Source organism: Poromitra crassiceps (genome assembly GCF_964638095.1).
Source record: "Poromitra crassiceps genome assembly, chromosome: 1".
Lineage (NCBI taxonomy): Eukaryota > Metazoa > Chordata > Actinopteri > Beryciformes > Melamphaidae > Poromitra > Poromitra crassiceps.
The window spans coordinates 109,916,041-109,936,408 of record NC_139623.1 but is presented as its reverse complement, the minus strand read 5'-3'; the positions used below and the strand labels follow the sequence as shown (position 1 = coordinate 109,936,408).

The 20,368-nt window shown below is 42.5% G+C and overlaps 2 protein-coding genes across 2 annotated transcripts in view; one reads left to right on the top strand and one right to left on the bottom strand.

Moving 5' to 3' along the window:
* vwde (von Willebrand factor D and EGF domains) overlaps window positions 1–4,277 on the top strand; it is a gene marked incomplete at its 5' end in the record, with an annotated part of 84,478 nt that extends 80,201 nt beyond the window's left edge. The window contains 4 exons of the mRNA XM_083632504.1: window positions 83–178; window positions 1,128–1,223; window positions 2,127–2,224; window positions 4,140–4,277. Of these exons, the coding sequence (XP_083488630.1) occupies window positions 83–178; window positions 1,128–1,223; window positions 2,127–2,224; window positions 4,140–4,154 (305 nt within the window). The 3' untranslated portion in view covers window positions 4,155–4,277. The remainder of the gene's footprint in view (window positions 1–82; window positions 179–1,127; window positions 1,224–2,126; window positions 2,225–4,139) is intronic.
* A 1,663-nt stretch (window positions 4,278–5,940) lies between these two features.
* Window positions 5,941–12,546, bottom strand: seraf (Schwann cell-specific EGF-like repeat autocrine factor). Its single transcript, XM_083634218.1, has 5 exons — window positions 12,227–12,546; window positions 11,250–11,345; window positions 10,654–10,758; window positions 10,009–10,104; window positions 5,941–6,303 (listed from the first exon to the last, which is right to left on the bottom strand). The coding sequence occupies exons 1-5, from the start codon at window positions 12,438–12,440 to the stop codon at window positions 6,191–6,193; spliced, it is 624 nt and encodes a 207-aa protein (XP_083490344.1). The 5' UTR covers window positions 12,441–12,546; the 3' UTR covers window positions 5,941–6,190.
* Window positions 12,547–20,368: the final 7,822 nt, after the last annotated feature.

Genomic DNA, 20,368 nt, shown 5'->3' with positions numbered 1-20,368 from the left:
CTCAGCCTTCTTTGAATGTGTTGCCACTAGCAGCCCACCGTGCAAGAATACTGCCATCTAATGTATATGAAATGTGTTCCAGGTGTGTGTGAACCAATGTGTATGAACAAGGGAAAGTGTGTGGGTCCCAACACATGCTCCTGTGCCTCGGGCTGGAGGGGGAAGAGGTGTAACATACGTGAGTGGCTCCATGCATTATCTATGTAGACCAAATGCATCTGAAATATGAATATGAAAGCCCCGGGCCAAACAAGGGGATCTGCACTCCCAAAATGTTGAATATCTATCATTTCACTTAAATCATAAAGCCAGACCAGGCAACAATTCTAAGTCAAAATACACCGGTCACATATGTCTAATAACAAATTGGGGCAACAAAGTGTTCCATCCTCTCTAACTGACATGTCGTAGATGTATCCTATTTGCCCAAATAGGGTCACACAAATCCAAACATAAGATGGAAATAGAAAACTTCCTAAAACAGCAGTGAGTGAGCATTCTGACACAACAAAGATATAAAACCTCCTAAAAAGTGAGCTTTCTGACACGAAAAAGCTAGACTCACACAACGATGGTTGAAGCTGCTGCGAAAAGATTTTTTTATTGCCTTCTTCACTCACACTGGGCAGTATGAAGAAGAAATTTAGGTCCGAGAACTGCACTGCACAGTCCTCTGATTTCATATTACATGCTTTCTGGGTAATTAAGTCCTTCTGATTTAAAAGAAAATGCAAACAGTTATCTCCTGCTGCCGCTTGGAGCCACCAAAGTACAAAGTTGCCTAGTGCCACTTTAATGCTCTCGGTTAACGGAGCTAGATAGAAAGATTTTGTGTTATGAAGTTTCCATTACTTAATTCTTCTGTTATTTTAAATAGTAATACCAATTTGGGTAATGCTTCTCTCCCTATTTATACTTGTATAATCAATATAAAATCGTTTACGTATTTCATCCTTGCATAATTCTGGTTATGAAGGTTGTGGTTCTCACTGAATAGACATGACCACTGCTGATACATCACTGCAGCTCAGTCAGAGATAGAGTAGATCTTGTGCCAGAAACACAACGGTTATCCACCCTGCTGTAGGCTATCTTCATGCCTCCCTCTCTCTCTGTCCTGTGTGTAGCGGTATGTCTGCAGAAGTGTAAGAATGGTGGTGAGTGTGTGGGACCCAACACCTGCCACTGTCCCACCGGGTGGGAGGGACTCCAGTGTCAAACACGTGAGTATTGACCATACGCTAATACTGTAGCTAACTTGTGTGCATTGTTACCTTCCATGTCTCTGTTTATGACTGTACAGTAGAGATGAAACGAACATTTCCTATCATGATTATAGTGACCAAAATGATCGCGGTTTTCAGTATTATTGCGGTATGTGTTGAAAATCTTCAAAAAGTACTGATACACTCACTGAAATCATTTCACCAAGTTTAATATTGAAAACCACAAATAAAATAATTAACAGCACATTGCACTTTTTGTTTGGATAAACATTATATAAAATAGCCAATAAGATTTGGTGCAATTTGGACATGTGACACGTTCACTTTTAATCAACTTTGAATAAACAAGCAAACACTGGTAAACCAAACCAGCGATAATCATGGTAATCAAACCTATATGATTTTAATGATAATTAAAGTTGTAAACAGTAATACTAACCACCAGGAATGTTATCACGGTTTATCATTGAATGACAGTGGAGACAAAATTTGTGTTTGTAGACTTTTACATATTTAATATGTAAAAGTCTACACGTCAGGCAAACAAAATAATAACTGATGTTTTGATTTACTGATCATTTAAACATGTGGACAGGATGGGGATATTGTGTATATCCTGCTATTGGTGTTTTTCCCCCACTTCTCTGCTTGTCTCTATAAGGAATAGCGGACCTCTAAGACTTTCCTTTCCTTATTTTCTCACAACATCTGACAACATTTCTCCCAATATGGCTTCTCTTGAGTTCTCAGGCTGACAATTTATGCTAATGGTCGGGTTGGGTTCGGGCTGCACAAAAAAATATATATATATAATAATCATAATAATAATAATGTATGTGTATGTATTTAGTGTAGGCTAGATTGATACTCGGCCCGTTGAGAACTGCCTTCTCTCCTCAGCCATCTGTAAGCAGCGGTGTCTGAATGGAGGGAGGTGTGTCCTGCCTGACTACTGCCACTGCCGCAAAGGCTACAAGGGCCTCACCTGCGCAATAAAGGTCAGCAGTGGGGTCACACTTCATATTCACTCACCGGCCACTTTTTTAGGCACCTCTGCTCATTAGCGCAAATAGCCTGCAGGAAGGTACCGGATGTGGTCAGCCTGCCAGATATGGTTGGAGTCCCGTGACTACAGATGACCTCACAATTGTGATTGGCTAGCAATTCAACTGTTAGCAAGCAAGATAACGTTACCTTACTACTGTATAGCAACTAAAACAGTCAAAAGGTGGCCAAGCTAATGTTATCAAATATGATCAATGTTATAAATGTATCTAACATGATCAATGTTAGATCATCAGGTTGCTTACTATGTACTCAGCGCTGAGGAAGGCCTTTGGATTAAACGTTTGTTGCTGCTGGCCTGATTGAGGAACTATTAAAGCAGGGGTGTCAGACTCATATTAGGTAGAGGGCCGGATTTGTTCAACTGAGACCTCATGGGGGCCGGATGTTTTTTTTTTACTAAAATCAATTCGACTCATTTACCCATTTACTTCACAAAAGAAATACTGCTCTTTCCATTTCTCTTGAAACTGCCTGCATTCCGTGTCAACCTTTCTCTTTTTCGACAGCATCTTGTTCAGGGGCGGACTGGGATCATAATTCAGGCCGGGCATTAGATACCAAGCAGGCCAGGCCGATACGGGCCGACGCGCGTGCTGGCGTCCGAAAGATTTGGGCCGTTTGAAGCTCAATTTGGGCCGTTTGAAGCCAGATTTGGGCCGTTTGAAGCCCAATTTGGGTAGTTTAAAGCCAGATTTGGGCCGTTTGAAGCCCGATTTGGGCCAAGTCCAATTTTACAATGAGATGCACCCACTTTAACCCTGAATAAAGTAATAAAACCACTAGTAAACTAGTAGGCGGCGCCTGGCCTGCTGTTCAGTGAGTGGCCTGACTGCGGGCACTCTTTTTTTTTTTTGCGCAGGCCAGGCCAGGCCAGGCCAGGCCAGGCCACCGGGCATTTGCCCGACGTGCCCGATTATGCAGTCCGCACCTGATCTTGTTGATTCTTTTGTTTTTTGGTAGGTAGCTGAATGCGCGATTCAATTCCAGCGTGGCATCATGGCGGCTTTGTTTACACCTGATGACCTACTGACATACTTCCTTGTAGTGCAGGTTAATTAACTTATGAATGAACTCTTAGCTTGCTTATTAGCCACACGTAGTTCATGATAATGGGGTGCGAATTTAATATATATATATATATATATTTTTTTTTAATATTCCAAAACATCTCGCGGGCCGGATGAAACCTGCCCGCGGGCAGTATCTCTGACATCCCTGTATTAAAGCCTGTGAAAGGACATTTGGAGTGCTGGCAATATAACGCATGCAGACATGGTGAAGGGGTTTATGTCTTTTGTTCAACCAAACATTAGAATGGGCGAGATGCGTACAGTACATAGTAAGCAACCTGATGATCTAACATTGATCATGTTCGATACATTTATAACATTGATCATATTTGATAACATTAGCTTGGCCACCATTTGACTGTTTTAGTTGCTATAGGTAATGCTATCTTGCTTGCTAACAGTTGAATTGCTAGCCGATTACAGCCAATCACAATGCGTGAAGTTGTGAGGTCATCTGTAGTCACGGGACTCCAAACATATCGGGCAGGCTGATCACATCCGGTACCTACACCAGTGGTATTAGGTGTACCTAATAAAGTGGCCGGTGACTATAACGGTATATGGCCCTATAGCTCAGTGGGAAAAACACTAATAACATCAGGGTCCGGGCTTCCTTTCCCTCTGGGGCCACGCATGCTAAAAATGCACCCATGATACTGTAACTAGGATAAAAGGTTCCACCAATGGCAGACGATTATGTATTGAAAAATGTAGTACAATAGCCTGTCTTTTCTTTTTTTTATAAGCTTTAAGCTAACCCTTTGTGTCTTTACAGGCACCACAAGCATGACGGAAATGGAACAGAAATTGAATGAAAGAGGCTACAAAATGCACAAAGCAAGAAGCACACTTACACCATAAGGTGTAAGTGTGTGTGTGTGTGTGTGTGTGTGTGTGTGTGAGAGAGGGTGCTGTGTGTGTGTGTGTGTGTGTGTGTGTGTGTGTGTGTGTGTGTGTGTGTGTGTGTGTGTGTGAGAGAGAGAGTGAGAGTGTGTGCACAGTTGAACACTAACAGAGGGACTTGATATATTGCACTTGTCTTTTTGTCCCTGTATATCACTACCTCATGGCTCAAGGTAACACACATCTGTTATATGCATAAAACTACACAGCAGTGCTTCTGCAGAGTTTAGACCAGGGGTGCCCAACCTTTTTTGACCCAAGATCTACTTTTCAAGTAGCCAGCCTGCCGAGATCTACCAGTCCAGGTTCAACATCGCAAACGCACACACATCGTTTCCAGCCTGCAGTAACTAACCTCACAACACTTTCTCGTTGTCCCACAACCACTTGACATTAGGGCTGTGAATCTTCACTGGCCTCACGATTCGATTACGATTCAGAGGGCTACGATTTGATTAGATTACGATTATCGATGCATCTCGATGCATCTTAAATTTGTTCTTAATGACTAAAGGTCCTTACACATCGGGAGCGTTTTTTTCGTGCGATTAATTCGCACGTCAATAATATTTTCCGAACCTATATCAGTCAATGCAACCGTGCATATCAATGGCGAAGTTTCACTGAGCGTTATTGCGGCGTTTATTTTTTCGAACCACGGTCGATTTTTCAGAAATTCGCTTCCGACGTGTACACATCTGTGGCTGTGATTGACAGGTGGGTCAAAACTCGCATCGCAATTTCGTGCCGTATATTCGCAAGCTCTTGATGTGTAATGACCTTTACCTGGTTAAATAAAGGTAAAAAAATAAAAAATAAATCGATGCATCACTTTTTTTCCTCAATACATGATTTATTTTTTCTCACTTTCTTTTTTCTCACTGTGTGGCTACTTTTAAAATAAAAATTTTTGGAATGGCATTGTATTATGATCCATAATTAAAAGAAACAACTGCATGTAGGCCTACTTCCATTATATTTTATTTGATTATTATTATTATTATTTTAATAATCGATTTTTGACACCCCTTCGTGATCGACCTGGGGTCAGTCCGCGGTCTACGATCGACTGGTTGGCGCAACCCTGGTTTAGACAATGTAAGACATTACTGCACGGTGTTATGTAAAAGACGCATGACAAATGAATCAGATTGGTATATGATTCATTGATAAACAGTAGACTGTTTCTGCATACCACAAAGCTTTTAATTACCACCTTTTGTATTGTGTAGTTTATCATGTTACAGATTTACCCAAAGTATAGCTTGATCTAACTTTTACCAAAGCTAATGTGCACTGTTTGTTTATGATGAGAAAAACACATTTTCCGTCTGCTTTATTCATTACAACTAACTTAGATGGTACACATCAGTAACTTCTTTTTTGGACTGAACATGTTGAGATATAATGAAAACGTTCATTTGTCTATTTTTCTTTTTGTTTTCACTAATGTATTGTTTGATTGGGCCTTCCTCAGTTTACCTCCTTAAACTGTTACCAAATAGATATACATAAAAAGATCACCTGTTGGAGTTGTATGTAGGTTTCTGTTTTGTCAATGCGGAAAGTTTGTTTTCCAAGACCAGATTACATTGTGTTATAAATGACGTGAGAAAATAAAAAATGTATACAAATTATGTCTGTGCTTCTGTTGAATGCAGTTTGACTACAGATTGAATATTCGTGATCAACCAGATCACAGAAGTTTTATTCATTAATCACCACACACAGTATAGTACATAGCATGTTTATCCAATCAAATGTTAACACAGGTTTAATGGTTTAAAAAAAAAAACATTACATAGGTAAAAAAAGAAAAAAAAGTAAAAACTACACCAACTAAACAATGTAGTAATAGTCCACATAAACTTGAAGCCACTGATTGGGCATCATTGACCTTTGTTTGACCCTGTCAGAGTCGCACTATTGGGACTTTCTCCTCTCCTCACAGCGCGGGCCGCCATAAGGGGGGCGACAGCGGCATTTCTCTGGAGAAATACACTTCCCTCCATTCAGACAGGGCCGGCTGCAGACAGCTAGAGACCAAAGAGATGAGTGGAGCAGGGGGGGAACAGAAAAAAAGGCATGTAAGAGCTAGTGAAACCTCACGCTACATATCCAGCAACTGCCCAGAAGAGGTGAGAAGACCCCATACATTTCTCTGGGTCTGGAAAAATACTGAGGTTGAAAACTTTGCAAGGGAGAAACTTACTATACAGTACATGCCAGGTGGCATACTCCTCCCCTAGTAGACAACTCCATACATTTGACATCAGCCCTTTTTACACAGCCTATTATTCCAGGCGGAAGGCCGGGATGCTACTGTATGTGAAAAGCACACACTGAGGCTGCAACATGCCAGGGTTGTTACCGGCCGGTCACGTGAACTCACATTTCATTTAGTTCTACCAGACTGTCTGGCCTCAAGCTTTCACCCAGTGTTTGCAGTGGGCGGAGGTTGCCTTGACAGACAACTTCAGCCAATCAGCGTTGGATCCAGTCAAATCCAAATCGACACGGGAGAACGGCAAAAAACATATTTTCTGCCGAGAAACTCCGCTGTTGCATACTCCTGTACTTGTTTAATTGTTGTTATTGAGTCTATTTTTGCAATAACTGCACTTTATGGCTGTTTAAACTCGATGAACGTTGACGTTAGTCCTCGAGGCGGACAGGCATGGAGGCAGCCCTTATTGTTTTGCTAGCGGTGTTCCTGATTGGCCAGTTACAATGTCAACTACGAGGTGGGTCACTGATTGGCTAGATCGCTTTGCAATTTCTGCAAATACCCTCCCAGGGCTTGAGGCCAGACGGTCTGCTAGACCAAAATGAAATGTGAATTCATGTGACCGGCTTAGGGTTGTTTGGTTCTGTGTATAAAGGCAAAGGCGGCCTAATGGTGGGCCTTCTTTAGAGCAGTGTTCTGTGTAAAAAGGGCTATCTGCATCTGCTGACACACTGATTCATGTAAAGGTCTATATGCATCTGCTGACACACTGATTCATGTAAAGGGCTATCTGTATCTGCTGACACACTGATTAATGTAAAGGGCTATCTGTATCTGCTGACACACTGATTCATGTAAAGGGCTATCTGCATCTGCTGACACACTGATTAATGTAAAGGGCTATCTGCATCTGCTGACACACTGATTAATGTAAAGGGCTGTCTGCATCTGCTGACACACTGATTCATGTAAAGGGCTATCTGTATCTGCTGACACACTGATTCATGTAAAGGGCTATATGCATCTGCTGACACACTGATTCATGTAAAGGGCTATCTGTATCTGCTGACACACTGATTAATGTAAAGGGCTATCTGTATCTGCTGACACACTGATTCATGTAAAGGGCTATATGCATCTGCTGACACACTGATTCATGTAAAGGGCTATCTGTATCTGCTGACACACTGATTCATGTAAAGGGCTATCTGCATCTGCTGACACACTGATTAATGTAAAGGGCTATCTGCATCTGCTGACACACTGATTAATGTAAAGGGCTGTCTGCATCTGCTGACACACTGATTCATGTAAAGGGCTATCTGTATCTGCTGACACACTGATTCATGTAAAGGGCTATATGCATCTGCTGACACACTGATTCATGTAAAGGGCTATCTGTATCTGCTGACACACTGATTCATGTAAAGGGCTATCTGTATCTGCTGACACACTGATTCATGTAAAGGGCTATCTGCATCTGCTGACACACTGATTAATGTAAAGGGCTATCTGCATCTGCTGACACACTGATTAATGTAAAGGGCTGTCTGCATCTGCTGACACACTGATTCATGTAAAGGGCTATCTGTATCTGCTGACACACTGATTCATGTAAAGGGCTATCTGTATCTGCTGACACACTGATTAATGTAAAGGGCTATCTGCATCTGCTGACACACTGATTAATGTAAAGGGCTATCTGCATCTGCTGACACACTGATTCATGTAAAGGGCTATCTGTATCTGCTGACACACTGATTCATGTAAAGGGCTATCTGCATCTGCTGACACATTGATTAATGTAAAGGGCTATCTGCATCTGCTGACACACTGATTCATGTAAAGGGCTATCTGTATCACTATCTGCTGACACACTGATTCATGTAAAGGGCTATCTGCATCTGCTGACACACTGATTCATGTAAAGGGCTATCTGCATCTGCTGACACATTGATTAATGGAAAGGGCTATCTGTATCTGCTGACACACTGATTCATGTAAAGGGCTATCTGCATCTGCTGACACACTGATTCATGTAAAGGGCTATCTGTATCACTATCTGCTGACACACTGATTCATGTCAAGTTAGCCTTAAGATGTGGAGAGAGCCAGTTTATTTGGATCCAGGTAATACTGGGGTAAAACAATTGACAGTATATAAGTAAAACTGAATTGAGATTGGAGGAGATGGGATAGTGTGTCTGTGTGTCTGTGTGTCTGTGTGTGTGTGTGTGTGTGTGTGTGTGTGTGTGTGTGTGTGTGTGTGTGTCTGTGTGTGTGTCTGTGTGTCTGTGTGTGTGTGTGTGTGTGTGTGTGTGTGTGTGTGTGTGTGTGTGTGTGTGTGTGAGAGAGAGAGTATGTACATTGGTGCATTTGAGAATGCAAGTGTGTTCATTTCTTTGTCTTTGTATGTGGGACTCTATGTTTAAAGGGGGCAAAGGGGGAGAGACAGAGGTGAATGTAGTGAATGTTCTACACTAAGGTGAAATTATACAATTGTGATAAATTGTGAAACGTCAACATGAAATGATAGCATGCATGTAGTGAAGGAGTCAGTAGAGAGCTAGTCTCACGTAGTCTAGTCTTGCTGGCCAGCCTCCCCTCCCTACCGTGAGAGGAGTCTGGCGCCGCAGGTCTCCATTTTGGGATTGCGATGGGCGGTGCTTAGGTTTCTGCCGTTAGCTTGCTAGCTAGTTAGCGTTGTTGTTTTCACTGAGGCGGCAGGGCACTATTTACAGCGACACACAGGGAGGAGGGAGCAGAAGCTGCTCTGATTGACATGGTCTGAGCCAATGAGAGAGCTTGTAATAAGCCGGGAGCGGACATCCGGCAGCAACTGAAACAGTTGCTCCAATGGGAGACTAGTTGTAGAGCAGGGGAGGGCTTATCCCAGTTGCCTGTTTCCGCGGCGCCAGACTCCTCTCCCGGTAGGGAGGGGAGGCTGGCCAGCGAGACTACACGTAGTCAGACCCACCGTCGACGTCATCAAACTTCCAGTGGCGGAGGGTCTGAATCGAATGTCTCAGACGGAAGGCGGCGCCCAGGCAGATTCCCCCGGCGGAAGTGGAGTGACGTTATACAGCGCGTTATACAGCGCGTCATACAGCGTGCTTCCCATATTACAGTCCGTTCAGTGGAACACCATGAAGCACCGTGAAGAGAGAAGCGTTAAAAGGAGCGACCAAACAGTAGATAGGCTGTCTTGCAGGATCGTAGTTTATCTCTATTGTCCGAACTGAATGATTTGGAGCAAAGGCAGCCAAAGTTTGCAGTTTTAGTCGGCGTGGTGGTGAAGTCGATGTTTTCACCCGGGGTCTATTTAGCTGTTGCACACATTCTGAATGCACCGCCCACGAGGTCCGTGGTTGGTCAATTCATGCGTCCGTCACGCATGTTTTTTTGTCTTGGGGGGGGGGCCAGGCATTAACCACTTTTGAGAGTTGTGCTCCATCTACGGCTGGCACTATGAGACTAGTAGAGAGCAGGTGAACCAGGCCCAGTTTGAACTCACCAGTATGGCATGCCCCTCCCAGCCAGCCCTCTGGACAGCTGCAGATTCCTGGAGCCACGCAGCTTCCCCCGTTCCTGCAGCCTTGGGGACAAATCGCTGGGGAACAAACCACAGTAACACATTGTCAACATGCCAGGATTGGACTTTTAGTTATAGATTCCTGTAGAGCTGCTGGCTGAGTTAAACCTCAGAAGAACCACCGTTTTTCAGAGCGCAAATGCAACTGCGCTCTAGATAACTTGTTATAGCTAGACTGAATTTTTCAGTTAATAACAAGACCACTAGGGTTCATAATATTAGCTTCCTCCTCTCTTACCTCCGCCCATTGAGGTCTAACTCACCAATCAGGTTATTTGTGACTCCAGAGCAACTCCACTTCTGAGAAATGTTTGTATAATTAAATCTCCGATCTGATGTTCATAATCACCATCCACAAGACATACAATGTAATTCATGATTCCTGAATGGATGTTGGATGGATGATGACAGTAACTTGGAAGTGGAAAAGCATTAGCTTTACATGTGACTGAGATGTTTGAGTTGGCTACTGCTGATGAACAGCTCCAGCTGAGAGAGAGACTGCTCCCATTTGGTGACTTTGACCTTTGGTGCTAATAGGGTAATTAGATAGGGCTATAAACAGACCCTCTTGGCATTTGGAGCCAGACCAGCTTGAGGGGCAGATGCACTTGGCCACTCCGTTGACAGCAATGCAATCCCCTCCATTCCAACATCCGTCTTCACACGTCACTGCCAAAACACATACAATACACACATATCAACAGTGCTACTCATAAGAGACTGGTTGTGCTGTCGTCCACTGTTTTGACTGATACAGTATACGGATTGATATATTGACTGACAGTGGGCTGATTTATGTCACCACCTGTACAGCATTCACATATAACCACTGTAGAAGTTGCACTTCGTCGGCATGCTTGCTGAACTACCGCTGCACTATTGCTCCATCGAATTATGAGAAAAAGGTTTTGCTCTTGCAATGAATAATTTTCAGCAGTATTAATGCAGCATAAATGCATGAAAAGGGGACTTCCACACTGGCTACAAGTATCTAAAAACAGAGCAAAAGATTAAAGCCTAAAATGAAAAGTTTAGATTGCAGGCTATGTTTGCTCTATGTGTCTAAATGACACAATTAGACTCACAATAAATTCACAACTGTTTTTACAGTTATTCCTAAGTCATTCCAAACAAGATTCCAAAAAGCAAAATGACTATACCTTTGTGGCAGTACCTTCCTCCGTATCCAGGAGGACATCTGCATTTCCCAGGGCGAAGACACGCTCCCCCATTCTTACATTTGGGGTAACAGCTGGCTGCAATGAACACAAGGACACACAGGACTCTGACAACTTTGATCATGTTTAGCTGAAGTTTTTCATCAAAGAATTAGACATTTGAAAAGTGACACTCTTACAGAATGGTCAGTAGCACACACCATTATGACAAATTATGACAATTTAAGTTATTAATATAGGACTGTAACTTCACTCCTTGGTTGACAAATTCTAGCACTTTGACTGGATCCTGTATATTTCAAAGCTTCAGGTACCCCCGCATTGTCTATTTAACGTTTTGGAAATGAATTAACAGTATGAAATAGATATCCTTTTACACACATTCAGGTAGGATTATATTCAGGGATGTTATAGGGTAAACACACATAAAATTAGTTTAAGCTGTGTTACCTCTGGGCATAGTCAGCTTTTTTGAGCAGGGTTTGTATAGGCTATTAATTTTTCTGATTTTCTGTTTTGCCTTCTAAATACCTTGTGATCATAGTTAACCCCGCTTTTTACTTACCACTACATCACTGTCTACAGTATGTATGTAACTAACCTATAGGCTATCATAAATATGTCCATAAGCTGTCTTCTCTAGAACATAAACATAAATGTAACTAACCTATTAGGCTATCATTATGTCCATAAGCTGTCTTCTCTAGAACATAAACATAAAGGTTGTACTATCATAATACTGGCAGGTTATACTTATTGGAAGTTATATACCATAAATTAATGCTTAGTTAGTTTTCTGACAATTATTTTTGTTTTATGGTGGTTGGTTGTTTCACCACTACACACATCACTGCCTACTAGTGCCTACAGTTTAACACTAGTTTATTCATCCATTAATACATGTGTGTAATGGGTATTGTATTGTCTAGAATGAAGCAGACAAAAGGTTGTAACATCACCATACTGGCAGGTCTCTCCTTCATAGCCCCGGGAGCAGAAGCATGTGTTGTTTCGGATGCAGATCCCGGCGTGTCTGCACGGAGGCTCACACCTCGCCTGGGGGTCAAACACGAACGGCAGCGCGACGCCCCGGGGCGCGTCCGAGCGGGCGGCGCAAAGGCCAACCACGGCCAGAATGGAGGCCAGGAGCAGAGCCGCCGAACCGACACCCATGATGACTCCTCTATCAACTGCTGGAGACTGGAGAGAGCAGAAGGAAGGAACCGCACGGTGGAAGGAAGGAGATGGAGGAAAGTCCCCAGACCTCTCTCCACGTCGCCCCCAATGCTGCTGGACAGAGAAATTACAACCCAGCAGCAGGTTAGTGCAGACTGTGAGATGGGGCGGAGCGGGGTGGCCTGGTTTGGGTTGGGGGCTGGCTGGCCTGGAGAAGAAGGTAAGTGGGGATGGAGTGGGCACTGGGGGGATTTCAAAAGTAGTTAACGCTAATTTCCAGATGCCGTAATATTTAATAAGTTACAAACATTTCTTGGAGGAAAATAGGTAAAATGTCAAAGATGCTCAAACTTGCGTGGCCGGAGGCGGAGCCTGAGCCAAGTGCAAAGGTAGCAAAACAAAGCCAATTTGAAGGCTAAAGGACAATAATTAACTATAGGAAATATAAATGACAATGACTTATTTTTACATTAATTTGTGGCCATGGTATTCATGATATTGGAAGGTGAGCAGGCTAGCTAACTCGTTAGCTTACCTAGCTATAAAATAGATTAGCTGTTAAACTACCTTGGACTTGGAAGGTGAGCTAGGCTAGGTTAGCCCCTTCCAGGACTGTGTTGTCATTAGCTTGTAGCCTACTGTAGGCTAGCTAGTGACAACACAGTCCTGGAAGGGGCTAAGTTCGAATTTTCACTGAGTGCTAGGCTATGGCTTTGTCTACCTTCCTCCTCTTGCCTTTTTCACTGGGCTTCATTCTTCTATGTTCTCTAATTGTTCTAACTTCTTGTCAATTAAATAATGGCCAAGTTAATTTACTGGGGACCCCCTCAAACTCCCTCAAGGACCCCCAGTGGTCCCCGGACCCCACATTGAGAACCACTGCATGATAAATGTGTGTATAACTACAACTTGAATGAATGAATGAAAATGTATTTCGAACGTTAAAAAAGGAAATATACATGTACACATATATACATATAATAAAATAAAATAAGAAATAAAAAAAGAAATAAAAACAGACAAAAAAAACAAAATAACTAATCAAATGGGCATGTCCGAAAAGGAGTAGGAGGAAGCAGATGCTTGTCTAGCCCTACCCCTATTCTCTAATACTCTGTTCCAGAGTTCATCATAACTAGACTAAATTTACATAGATAATTATCAATATTATAACGCAGTTACTCAATCAACAACCGTATTCATTCATGAATGTAAGAAGAAAACCCCCTTTTTTCTTTTTTTTTTCTTTTTATAGAAAAGCAGACACTATTAAGAGGATTGTGCATTGCACTCCCCTTCCTCAATACTATATTTACCCAAAATGCAGTTTCTGTATCTATTTTTAAACTGTGCAATATTTTTACTAATTTTAATCTCTTCATCCAGACTATTCCACAACGTCACCCCACAAACTTCAATCTGCATTTGATGTTATCGAAATACTTAACTACAATAATATATATATTAATATATATAATAAGGCATTCTTTACTAATTAGGAAGGATGACCTAGTAACCAATCTCCAACCACATGACCCATTTAGGCTATTTTGTACCTGCTGAAGCATGAAACTGATAATACATTTACCATCATAATTATTATCTAGCAGGGACTTCCATTGCATGGTTGTGAAGGGCAACTGTAGACAGTGACTGTGAGAGGCAGGCAGAAAAAAGCGTATATTTTCAGCGAGCAAGAGCATGCTTCAAGATGGACGTTTATGTAGAGCATCTGGAAAAGCCATTTCCTTCCACACCTGGAGAGAGGACATTCTATAAATATGATCTATGGGCTGAGGGGAAAGTCTGCTGTAATGACAATAACACAACCAAATCAATAGTGGATGGGGCTGTCACCTCTATGGCCTCACTGAAGACTCAATTAAGCATGGACAGGAAAGTTGCTTTCCATACAGTTTCTTAGCTTTTGTTTACAAATTACTTTTTTTGAATGAAGTGAGCCAGTGCTATATGGCTCATGTCACAATAGAGAGCTCCAGGGATGACGTATTTTTGTAGGCTGAATGCGGAAGTCCCGAACTTCCTGGTTCTTCACTGTTTCTGTCTATGGGATTTTTGAATGGGTTTTTGGCGCGATGCTTCAAATAATGTCTGTGGGCAACGCAAGTTTAATCAAACGCGAACCAAGGTTCAGCGGGATAATCTTCACACGTGAGGACCACTTTCATGAGTTTTGAAGCGTAACTGCGAGCCCTAGAGGTAAAAAGCTCGTGCTAAGCTAATCCAGAACTACACACAGTGTCGCATAGGCGTCCACGCATTGATTGCGAGAGAAAGAATGTCCGCGTTCACTCGTGATGACGTATAATATCCGCGTCGACATTGTAGTCTCATTTAGCCGTTTGCTAGCTAGCCACCCTTTTAACGGCACATAAAAGCTTCAAAACTCATAAAAGTGGTCTTCATGTGTGAAGATGATGTTACTAAACACTGGTTCGCGTTTGATTAAGCCAGCGTTGCCCAGAGACCTTATTAGAAGCATCGTGCCAAAAACCCATTCAAAACTCCCATAGGCGAAAACTGTGAAGAACCAGGGCTGTTAGCATCGATGATTTCCGGACTCGTTCCTGGAGCTCTCTATATATTAAAGTTTCAATGCAGTACTAAGTACAGTATGTAGACTAAAAAGGGTTACCCAAGTGGTCAGAGAGACCATCCTGTAACTAAAGGCGCAATTATACTCTACATTAAAGATGGAGACGGACAGAGCTTTCTGTCCGTACTCTGCGTTCATTTAGTGTGTTTTTTGTCCGTCATCTGAAAGCTTACGGATACGCATGAAACGCAGCAAAACCACACACACACGCATACATTTTACTCTCTACTGCCCACTGGTGAATGTATTGCTTAACATGATACCAACGTGAAAGACGCATGGAAGTATGTGGGTGGTGACGATTACACTGTTTGAATCGGACGCATCTATTTACGTATGAAAATGGAGTATAAATGAGCCATGAGAGGTCACCAGTTTGATTCCCACAACAGCCATGTGGCCTATCAAAGAGCCCCTGAGCAAGACATTGTTTTAACCCTAGTCTCGCTGGCCAGCCTCCTCTCCCTTCCGTCCGAGGAGTCTGGCGCCATGGAAACAGGCAACAGGGATAAACCCTCCCCTGCTCTACAGCTGCTCTCCCATTGGAGCGACTGTTTCGGTGGCAGCCTGATGTCTGCTCCCGGCTTATTAAAAACTCTGTCATTGGCTCCGACCATGTCAATCAGAGCGGCTTCCGCTCCCTCCTCCCTGTGTGTCGCTGTAAATAGTGCCCTGCCGCCTCAGTGAGAACAACAACGCTAACTAGCTAGCAAGCTAACGGCAGAAACCTACACGCTAGCTCATGGCTACATGCTGAAAACGGCAAATTAGATTGTTGGAAACTATTTTCCAAGTGCACTGCCGCTAAGCGCCGCCCATCGCAATCCCACTATGGTGACCTGCGGAGCCAGACTCCTCGGACGGAAGGGAGTGGAGGCTGGCCAGCGAGACTATTTGAACCCCTACCTGCAAATTCATTGTAAAGTCACTCTGGATAAGCAGCTACAGTAAATTCCTAAAAAGCATATCAAGCCTAATTTGTCCTTTCAAAACTTCTCAAAACTTTTCGAAACTATCCACTACATGTGAAGGTACAACGAAACAGTTAATTGCTTGAATTGACCTCAACAGCAATGACTGATTCAAGAGCCCCTGTTTGTTGAGCATCCAGTCTTGGCAGACAGACTCAAAACTGAATCCGCTTTTTCACTCACTCAGCGAGACTCATTTTTCCAGACAGCTTGGACTGAGATAAGGAAGCACAGTAGCCTGGCTGCACCAAACTCATTCAGTCCCACATCCTGACCTCTGACCTGGGGATTTCTGTGGATCAAAACATTCACATTTTCTGTAGCTACTTGAGAACGGGTGGTCAAGCTGAGTTAGTACAGCATGTGCCACATTAACACGTTTAGTTTATTTATAGGCTACTGTAATAAAACATTGTGAAAAATTAATTCCTTCACTTTACACACTTATTCCTGGAGTATCCCAGCATGCATTGGGTGGAAAGCAGGAAAACACGGGGGGGGGGGGGGGGGGGGGCACGGTGGTGCAGTGCTAAGCGCTGTCGCCTCACAGCTAGAAGGTCCTGGGTTCGATTCCCACCTGGGAAGCTGTGAGCGCTGAAGGAGTGCGTGCCCGTCCGCATGTCCTCGAGTGCCCACCGCCCGGGTGGGGTCGTCAAAAGGGCCTTTCTGTGTGGAGTTTGCATGTTCTCCCCGTCATGTTGCATGTTCTCCCCTTCATATAGGAACCCCACACCAAAACATGCAATATCCTGGTCGCTGAGGTGGTGCCTCCTCTGGTCGTTTGGGGCGCCTGTTCGGAGGGAGGGGAACTCGTTGGAATAACGTGATCCTCCCACGTGCTATGTCCTACCGGTGACGCTTCCCCTGTCAGGCTAAAAGAAGCGGCTGGCTACTGCCCATGTCTCGGCGGAAGCATGGAGCCAGTTTCGGCTCTCCCCAGATCAGCAGAGGGTGGAACAGCAACCAGGATAAATAAATTATGGGGGGGGGGAATATATATATTAGGGATGGGCATTTCTAGCAAAAATACTATTCGAAATTCGCTGGCCAAAGTCGACTTTTAATCGAAATTCAAAAATAAAAATGTAAAACATTTTTTTTTTTTTGTGTGTGTGAGTGAAATGTTGCATTGTCTCCCCTGATTCTAAGTATAGTCGAATCGCTTGGTTTGAGCAAGTAAAACCATTTTTATAAGCATTTTAAGCAAGGTTTATGGAAAAATTAATGGCGGATGAAATCCCATGAAGAGGGAGAGGTTGCTTATAAAAATTGTTTTACTTGCTCAAACCAAGCGATTCGACTATACTTAGAATCAGGGGAGACAATGCAACATTTCACTCACACACAAAAAAAATAAATAAAAAGAAATTCAATAAACAAATTTTGACTTTCAATAATAAAAGTCGACCTTGATAATAACGATTATTCGAAAATTCGAAATTCGATGCCCATCCCTAATATATATATATATATATATATATATATATACAGTATATATATTCCTTTTATATATATACATACTTATATATACACATACCGTACTTTACATGAAATCCCATGAAGAGGGAGAGGTTGCTTAGAAAAATTGTTTTACTTGCTCAAACCAAGCGATTCGACTATACTTAGAATCAGGGGAGACAATGCAACATTTCACTCACACACAAAAAAAAAAAAAAAAAAAAAATTCAATAAACAAATTTCGACTTTCAATAATAAAAGTCGACCTTGATAATAACGATTATTCGAAAATTCGAAATTCGATGCCCATCCCTAATATATATATATATATATATATATATATACAGTATATACATTCCTTTTATATATATACATACTTTTATATATATATATATATATATATATATATATATATATATATATATATATATATATATATATATATATATATATATTATATATATATATATATATATATATATATATAAAAAGCAGGAAAACACTCTGGACAGGTCACCAGTCCGTTACTGGGCTTAATACTAATCTTGGATGATAAAAAAAAAGGGGGGGGGGGATTATCTGTGGATACGTCAACAAAAAAGCAGATGACACAAGTTACTGAGTTGGATAACAGAATGACAGCAAAACATGTCATGTTGGATGGCAGTACAGCAGACAATGACAAGCAAATTAAATTAAAATAGCCCGACTAAAGAAAACAAAGTCAAAGTGAGATAACTGTCATTGAATAAAACCCTGATTTGTGTGCATATTCCCCACCAGTTACCCTCCCCCCGAAGAGGCGCCCGACCGACCAGAGGAGGCGCTGGTGCACCAACCAGGAGATATACCCTTAATCCGGCTTCCCACCTGCAGACGCGGCCAATCGTGCCTGTATGGACGCCCGACCAAGCCGGAGGTAACACAGGTCACAAACCTGCGAGGCAGGCACCTTGGTAGGCAGGGAATCTACTGCTGCACTACCCGGGCGCCCATTTGTGTGCATCTTATTCAAGTTGAATATTCAATCTATGCAAACAAAATAGCCTAGGCCAGTGGTTCTCAAACCTTTTCCACATTAAACTGACACAAGTTACACCACAGACCCCATTGATATAAGATTTTGTCCCAGTGTCCTAACCTGACGCTGCCAGATAGATGGGTTTGCTTCACATTTGTTTCACAAATGACATCAAAACAAACGGTGGTGGTATTGTGAACTTGTGAACTCAATAGAGAGAGGGATGACGTATTTTTGTAGTCAGAACGCGGAAGTCCCGGACCCCGGACCTCCTGGTTCCCGTTTCTGTCTATGGGATTTTTGAATGGGTTTTTGCCGCAATGCTTCAAATACGGTCTCTGGGCAACGCAACATTAATCAAACGCGAACCAGAGTTCAGTCGGATAATCTTCACACATGAGGACCACTTTCATGAGTTTTGTAGCGTAAATGCGAGCCCTAGAAGTAAAAAGCTCGAGCTAAGCTAATCCAGAACTACACACTGTCGCATAGGCTTCCACGTCACGTCAGCACTCAATCTGGACTGTTGTTGATGTGTGCACTGATTACCCCGGGCTGAACGGGGCTGAACCAGGTGAGGGAAAGAGAATTTCCGTGTTCGTCCTTTGAAGTGGTGACGTTATTGACGTATATATCCCCATCGACTCAACAGTGTAGTCTCATTTAGCCGTTTGCTAGCTAGCCGCCCTTTTAACGGCACGTAAAAGCTTCAAAACTCATAAAAGTGGTCCTCGTGTGTGAAGATGATATTACTAAACACTGGTTCGCGTTTGATTAAGCCAGCGTTGCCCAGAGAGATTATTAGAAGCATCGCGCCAAAAACCCATTCAAAACTCCCATAGGCGAAAACAGTGAAGAACCAGGACTGTTAGCATCGATGATTTCCGGACTCGTTCCTGCGGCTCTCTATACCGCCCCATTTGGCGCAATCAGGTTACCAGTGTCCCCCCATCTGTTATGAATTTTGCGTTTAGATGTTTTATTGCAGAAAGTATGAAAGCCATGACCAAAATAATCATACATTCTGCCATTGTGTTGGATTTTCTAGTGAAAATAAATGATCCTTCTTCTTGCTGGGGACCCCCTGGGGGTCCCTGGACCCCACTTTGAGAACCACTGCCCTCGACAAACGGAAAATCGACAATAGTGTATTTTTATTTGGTCTCATGTCTTCCAGCGTAGCTCTGCTCCAAACCACTGACCTGGATCCCAGAGAGGAAGTGAATGAGTGTTTTAAATGAGTGCAACAGATGTGAGCATACCGTGATACACTGGAGACCTCTGGCTCCAGCAATGAGTGTGTGTGTGAGGGCCAAGCCAACTAAGTAACACAGTGACATACATCCAGGCCTGTTGTCTAGCAAGTAAATCTAAACAGAGGCCAAATAAATTGCAGAAAATGTTAATGCTTAAAGTAATAATCCATGAGCATGCCGCTTAGCCACAAAGAATTTGCTAAAATGATATATATATATAAAAAGAAGCTTGCAGATAATCCCTTTAAGCAGCACAGTACTGTAAATGCAAAAAGTACTAAAAGGGGAACAAGTATTATTATGCTTTCTGTGTGTTCTTGTGAAAATTCTAGACTGTCCGAGGAAAAGTCCTGCTTACAGTGAACTCTCTAGTCAAGTCAAGTCAAGTTTATTTGTATAGCACATTTCATACACAGAGGCAATTCAAAGTGCTTCACATAAAATGGTTGACACAAATAAAAGAATAAAAGAAGAGAATAAAATAGGCATTTAAAAACATCACAACAGAACTTTAAGAAGGAGCATAAAAAGTGCATTAAGCGACAGGTGCAGCAGTTACAAAAAGAGCTAAAAACTGACAGAGGACTCATTGGGTTTGCATA